We start from the raw sequence: 7,446 nt of genomic DNA on the forward strand, positions 1-7,446 counted from the left end.
AGGGCGCATGGTGGCTTAGTGGTTAGCCCTTTTGCCTCACACCTCCAGGGTCGGGGGTTTGATTCCCACCGTGGCCCTGTGTGTGCGGAGTTTGCATGTTCTCCCCGTGCTGTGGGGTTTCCTCCGGTTACTCCGGTTTCCTCCACCAGTCCAAAGACATGCATAGTAGGCTGATTGGCGTGTCCATAGTGTGTGAATGTTTAGGTGATTGTGTGCCCTGTGATGGATTGGCACCCTGTCCAGGGTGTACCCTGCCTTGTGCCTGATGTTCCCTGGGATAGGCTCCAGGTTTCCCCATGACCCTGAAAAGGATAAGCGTTATAGAAGATGGATGGATTATTAAGCACAAACTGTGACCCTATTATATTAAAGGAATACTTTATTTAATACTTTTATCCTATCCATACTACATGTGTGATTACCACAGCCAAGAATTAAAATGCATTTGCTTGTAGTGAGAGCAGAACAATAAAAACCAGTTTACTCCCTTAAAGCTGTTGAAGTCCATCAGTAAATGTATAAATGAATCTTCGTTTGCAAATGAAGCTCTGCATCTGTAAAATGCATCCTTTAAAAAGAATGACCTTTTTTTTTTTCAGGGGGAGAGTTTGTGGTACTGCCAATAGACGCCAATATTACCAGTGTAGATGTGGGATGTGTGAGGCGTATGAATTCAACAAACCCTGCAGGAAAGGGTAAAGTGAACGGAACTACTGTACTCTGTAATGTATTGCTTTAGTGTTGAAACGTTAAGAGTTTATAATAACAGTTTTGGTGTAACTCATCCTGACACGTTGTATTGTTCCAGTGTAATGGCTATAATTTTGAATTTTACATTACTCAACTGTGTATTGTAAACCCTTATCGACAAGCTCAATATCCGTACGTAAACAGAGTTTTTTCCCCCTTCTCTGTACTGAGAAACATAATAAATTTCTTGTTCATGGAAATTGAACATACACTACAGCTACAGTAGGTAGAGATTAAGTTGAAAAACAGTTAGAGTATTTCTTGAACTAAACACTGGACATTTTATTAAGATAGTGATGGTGCATGAGATAAAGGCATCATATTGATAAGCTGGTTTATGTCTTAACATTTAATGTTGCTTTAAGTCTATTAAGATCGTTTCTCCTTCTCACTGACACCTGCATGACCACGTTCCAGCTTGCTTTCATCATCACGTCCACCCAGACATGCTTATATAACTCACTCGTTTAGGTAATTGCGTGTAATCTTTACCACAGTGTGTTTGTTTCTTCTGGCTTATTGCTGTGTCATATGACGGTAACAGAAATTTCAACACAATAGATGTGGGTGTGTCTACAGCGCTATACATTCTGTCTAGTAATGCACATAAAGTTTAATCAGTGGTATACAAGGTAAAAGGAAGCTGGTTTGGATTACAAATTGACCCAAGGTTGACTCAGTGCCCGAGGTCATGGAAGTTCCAACTTGTGTAGGTCCTCCAGATTCCAGAGATACTACACCAAAAAAAAAGTAACGTGCATGCATGAGACCTAATTTCTCACATTCTTTTAAGTTACACTTAGACAGCTTAATGCTTCTCATACGCAAAAAAAAAAAAAAAACATCTGAGGAAAAAAGTTTCTTGTGTGCATGCACATTTTAATGGACTTTTTATATTGATATTGTACTTGAGTGTACTGTAAAGTTCAAGTAACTGCTTATGAGCTTTTCTTTTTACTTAATACTTTTGACTTTAAACTCACATTTTAAAAGGAAAATCTCCTCATTTTTATTCACCACATTAAAAAAGCTGATCTATAAAAACACAATATACAGTACCCTCTGAAACTATAGGAACGGCAAGGCCAATTCGTTGTTTTTTCTTCTGTAGCCTGAAGACATCTGGGTTTGAGATCAAAAGATGAATATGAGAAGAGAGGGTCGAATTTCAGCTTTTATTACATGGTATTTATATGTAGATGTGTTAAACGGTATGGCACATTTGGTATTAGATCACGCAATTTGTAGGCAAGCAAAAATATTGGAACATGTAACAGGTGTTCCTTGTTACCCAGACGTGTCCTGTTGGATTGATTGTTTAAACAGTAAATAGCTCTGAACATCTACTCTTGAGGCCCGTTTCACGAAGCCGCTTTCGGTGGCTACCCAGGTAAGTTTGAGATTAGTTTGAGCAAACCTCTGGTTTTTCGGTCTCAACAAGGTGGATTGGTTTTTACTGGGTTTCATCACCATGGTAACTCATGCTCAATGGCTAACCTTTATTCACGTTTTATTCTGGGTAAGAACTCAAACCTAAATTGAACCAATCAGCTGTGAGCAAAGTGTGATCTGACAAATCAAAGTTAACCCTTTAGTGTTCGTGTTGGCTTTTCCCAATGACCATCTGTACGAAAGGTATAGATTTTCAGCAGATGAAAGAGACGTGACTGGGTTTTCATTTGTTAGGATTGATACAGAATACAACATCAGATGGGTTTCAGTGTTGGTATCAGAAAATCTGTAGCAATAACCTAAAACTACCACATTTATTATATTTTTAAGTTAATTTTTCACAGGTATGGCATGTGGTTTTATTTTTCACACTTGTGTCACATATTCACAGCATATCTTGGAAAAAACCTTTGCTCATATCTGAAATGTGTGTGATTTCCACATATAGTATATCTACAAACATCTGTCTGTCATCAGCTACATTCTGTGTTTCTTTAGCTAATTTGTATCATGACAGACAGTTAAGTTATGTATCATACAAGCTAGTTTATATTACCACAGCTATCATCTATCGTTAGCTATTGTTAGTTAATGTTCGCTCATATTCTTCGGTTAATTACCAAAATCGGTGTGTGATTCTTTATTGTACTTTTACTTTACTAAACTTATTATAACACATATTCATAGTTTAGATTATTTTATTAATCAGAAAATGGTATGCAAATTATATATCACCTATATTAAAAATTTAAGTTAGCAGGCATCAAGTAAAAGTAAAATGGGGCTTTAAAAAAAAAAGTAAGTACCCAAAATGATTTAAAAAAAAAAAAAAGAGAGGTATTTATATAATACTACATTTAATTAACACTAAATTTCATTGTCTGTGCAGTGCCAATATCTTTTATATTTTTAACAAATACTATTATTATTATTTCAATGTCTTATTTGGAAAAAATGAACATCTCTGCTACAGTCTTTTTTTATTTGAGTTGAGTATTTCTGTAGAAAATGTAGACAGAAATGCCTGAGACATGCTGCATCTGTCACTGTCAGCCATGTTGGACTGGAAGAAGCAACAATAAAAATCAGGATAATGGTGTATATATAGCATGGAGTGGTCCAGATGTGATAACCATCTTATACACAGTCAGGTACATAAAGATTAGGACAGTGACAGTCCTAAGTCACTGTGCAAACTATTGAGTTATTGTCATTTTAGCTATCTACCACAGTATATTGGAGTTTAAATTAATTAATATACTGTATGTGAGCTCAAAGTGCAATGTGTTAATTATTTATGCCTAAAAATCACTGTTGTGATTTCAGAGTGTTTATTATTTCAGATCACTGACAGTACTGCTCGTATTTAAGTTTGGCTGCCAGTTTGGTTCCTGATAGTTTCTTCTTGAACTCTTCATCCATCTGCTTACTCTGAGCCTCGCTGAAGTGGTTCTTCCAGTCTCCTACCTCACCTGTTAAACAGAATTAGCAAAGATTAACATTTGGAGACCTGGTCTTTGCTTCTGGATACCTGGATACCCGGTCGTTGATTCTGCACTGGTAATATACCAAAAACCCGTTTTACTAGTACCACTTTATTTGAATAAATGATGTCATGAAGCAGCCTATCACAGAGGCGTAGCTAAGGGATATTTCAGATTCGAACCCCTCTGAAATATTTAATTATATACAGTCAGGTAGATAAGTACTTGTACAAAGTTATTTTAGCCGTCTACCACAGTATGATGGAGCTGAAATTAAATAATACAGCAATTTTTATAACTGGCCTCCTTCTTTTTAAGGGACCAAATGTAATTGGACAAACATAAAACAATCATAAATTAAACTGTCATTTCTAATAGTTGGTTGCAAATTCTTTGCAGTCAGTTACAATCAAGTCTCCTCCCTGATGATGCTCTGCCAGAACTTTACTGTAGCTGGATTCAGTTCCTGCTTGTTCTTGGGGCATTTTGCCTTCAGGCTTGCCTTCAGCAAATGAAATTCATGATCAATTGGATTCAGGTCAGGTGATTGACTTGGTCACTGCAGAATATTCCACTCCTTTGCCTTAAAAAAAGTCCTTGGTTATTTTTGAAGTTCCAATCCAATGGGTTTGGCAGCCGTACACACCCACACCATAAGATGAGGTGTTATGCTTGGGATCATGAGCAGTTCCTTTCCTTCTCCATACTCTTCTCTTTCCATCATTCTGGTACAACTTGACCATTCACTAACTCCAATATACTGTAGTAGACAACTAAAACATTTTTTAAAAAACTTTGCCAATGTCCAAATATTTATGCGTGTGTCAAATAGCATTGTTTTGTATAATAAATGCACTATGATTATGTTCATAAAAGATCATCATGACAGTTCCTCCATACTGGGCCATCCCAAACATCAACTTAATATGGCTTTTAGTTTGTTTCAATCAAATGTTCTATTTCTATTTTCTCCCTAATTTGGTCTTGCCAATTCCCACCCACTAGATAACACGTTAACAGCATGAGGAGGGTGGGGCCAACATCTGCTTCCTATAAAACATGCGAAGCCAACCTATACATCTATTTGAACTGCTTCATAACAAGGCAGAGTAACACACTTGAAGAAATGCGCTGTTCACCCTCTTCCACATACATGATCTCACAGACACCCACGAATGGTTAGTGTCGCTGGGAGAGATATGGGAGAGTATGCCATCCCTCCCATCCAGAATTTTGCTCTCTTGATTCCTGGCTGTCTCCCAGTGCTTTACTGTGGCACATTGAATCATGTTTTCTTGCCTACCAGCTGTAGGCTTTCACAACTGATGTTTTCAGCTCTCTGTGAGGTTTGTCTGTTAGGATGTTTTGTGGGTGTCACTAATTTGCAAGAAGAACCAAGACCCTGTAGATGAACCCATCCCCAAACCCACCATTAATGCTCAGCTTAATTACCTTTTCGGAAAAAGACGTTGCCAAACTTTCCATGAGAAGATATAGAGCTTGACTGCATGGCACTGAATGTGCTCTCTCCGGCAATCACCATGACCTGTTCATCTGTCAGACGGAAGCTGAAGAAGTCTGTGATTTTCTTTACACCCTCATTAAGGTTCTGATAAAAGTTCAAAAACAGTGTTGTTGTAGTAAAGCATTTCCGTATTATTTGCTGCTACAGGTGATAAATATGAGTAGTTCATTATTACTTTAAAGTCCAGGCACATTACATATATTGAATAAGGAAAATATGAACTCGTGAACTCTGAACTTCATATATGTAAAATAATATTGAATTGAATTTTGAACACAAATTATTTTTCATCTGATATGCTAAAACACAAGAATGGCCAGCTTGGATCAAGACATATATACTTTTATTTTACCTCCTTTAACTCCTCGTAGGTCACAATCAACACATTAGGGTTGTCCATGTGTTTCTCCCAGGCCAGGGCGTGGTCAAAATATGAACCCCAGCCCACTGTGTGAGAAAATGGGGTCAGTGTGAGACGTCTATACTCAGTTATCTTTAAAAAAGTAAACAGTATGATTGAACTCAGGAGCTCTAGAGCATTTATCTCACCTTCACCGGACATGAAGTCAGAGAAGAATTTATCCCAGGACTCGGCTTTGGGCAGCACTGGGTTTTTGTTCATGAAATGGTAATAAGAGACGACGGTGTCTTTGGGGTTTCGAAACACCACCAACATCTGAAAACATTTTGGGGGTGAAGGTGAAGAAAATATACAAAATCCAAGACACGACATTACCTGGGTCCCTGGAACTGAATTGCTTAAATTATCTGAAAACTAACCATAGGCTCTATTACATGGCTGATTCATCACTGATATAACCTCATATGTGTATTAGTTTCTGTGTAGTTACTGAATAATTCATGATAGTTAGTAAAATAGTGTGCTTTTATAATAAGCTGAGAGTTAAGGATTTAATATTGGGTGGAACTGCTATTAGCATAACAATGCCAGAGTGAAAGCGGTGTCATGTGATCTGTCACAAGCTGCAAAGTGCTCTCACACTGACCTTTGTTTTATTGGTCTTAAATGAAAGAGGGATGTAATCAGGATGCAAATGAGTCGCAAAAAAACGCCGGGATGGCATCTGGGCTGCACTCTGCAAAGACAAACATTGGAAAAAAAAATGAAAGTCAAACAATTTGGTACCACTTTATCCCTGAGAGTAGAGGAAAAAAGCTACAAGGCTGCTTTCATTCTTGGCACCAGCACATGTTTTACATGTAATCCTGTGGGAAGCGACCAGGCTAGATGTTACACAAGCATTTTTAGCTAGCGCTTAAGTCATCAGTTTGCAAGGTTCTCAGGAAAAACAAATGTAGAGAAAAAGCGACATTTGGTGTGTTGAATAGACAATATTTCATTACCGATATTCCAAGGTTGGAATACAACTTAAAACGAACAGCTTGTCCATCCATCCATCCATGTTCTATAGCGCTTATCCTTCTTCAGGGTCACGGGGGAACCTGGAGCCTATCCCAGGGAGCATCGGGCACAAGGCGGAGTATACCCTGGACAGGGTGCCAATCCATCGCAGGACACAATCACATACACATTCACACACCCATTCATACACTATGTACACGTGTGCCCATGAACAGCTCGTGTATTTAATAATTGTTTTAACTGTGACTACATACTTTCAAGTCACGAAACTTTAAACAGCTGACTGATTTTCTGCCACAGTAAAGGCAAACAACTTCCTTAGCTTCAGAGCTAAACCAATTACTCTTTTTCTTATATTTATTCCTTTTACAGTAATCCTGATCTCCAAACTAGGGTTACACGGTATACCAGTATTATGGAGGTATCGCTATACTAAAGCTTCAAAATACCGCCGATGCCACTGTACTTTTTTAAACGGTATTACCATAAGTAATGTTGTATGTGCAGCAGTTAGTACTATTTTCACTAAAACGTTTCATTTCACTGCTTTTGCAGAATACACAAAGGATAGTGACACTTCATTTAACCTAAGTTCTTTAACCTTAATCTTTAAAGATTTCCTGTTTGCTGTTGTCTGAGCTAACATTATGCTAACCAATGCGTGCAAATACTAAAATTAGCATGTTTGCTAATAAGTGAGCTAACATTATGCTAACTGCTATGTGAAAATAATAAAATTAGCTTTGTTTGATACTAAGCAAGCTAACATTCCCAATTTTATAATTTGTTTGGAGTTCATTGTTTAATTGTTATTTATTCCTAATGACGTGTTCATTGTTAGTACTCTGAGA

The 7,446-nt window shown here is 37.6% G+C and overlaps 1 protein-coding gene across 1 annotated transcript in view; it reads right to left on the reverse strand.

Moving 5' to 3' along the window:
• Positions 1 to 3,167: 3,167 nt before the first annotated feature.
• Positions 3,168 to 7,446, reverse strand: part of LOC128613982 (sulfotransferase 6B1) — a 6,387-nt gene continuing 2,108 nt past the window's right edge. The window contains exons 3-7 of the mRNA XM_053635197.1: positions 6,219 to 6,308; positions 5,761 to 5,887; positions 5,564 to 5,658; positions 5,139 to 5,295; positions 3,168 to 3,674 (exon numbers count right to left, since the gene is read on the reverse strand). Of these exons, the coding sequence (XP_053491172.1) occupies positions 3,547 to 3,674; positions 5,139 to 5,295; positions 5,564 to 5,658; positions 5,761 to 5,887; positions 6,219 to 6,308 (597 nt within the window). The 3' untranslated portion in view covers positions 3,168 to 3,546. The remainder of the gene's footprint in view (positions 3,675 to 5,138; positions 5,296 to 5,563; positions 5,659 to 5,760; positions 5,888 to 6,218; positions 6,309 to 7,446) is intronic.

The sequence above is a fragment of the Ictalurus furcatus genome, chromosome 10, assembly GCF_023375685.1.
Source record: "Ictalurus furcatus strain D&B chromosome 10, Billie_1.0, whole genome shotgun sequence".
NCBI classification, from domain to species: Eukaryota; Metazoa; Chordata; class Actinopteri; order Siluriformes; family Ictaluridae; genus Ictalurus; species Ictalurus furcatus.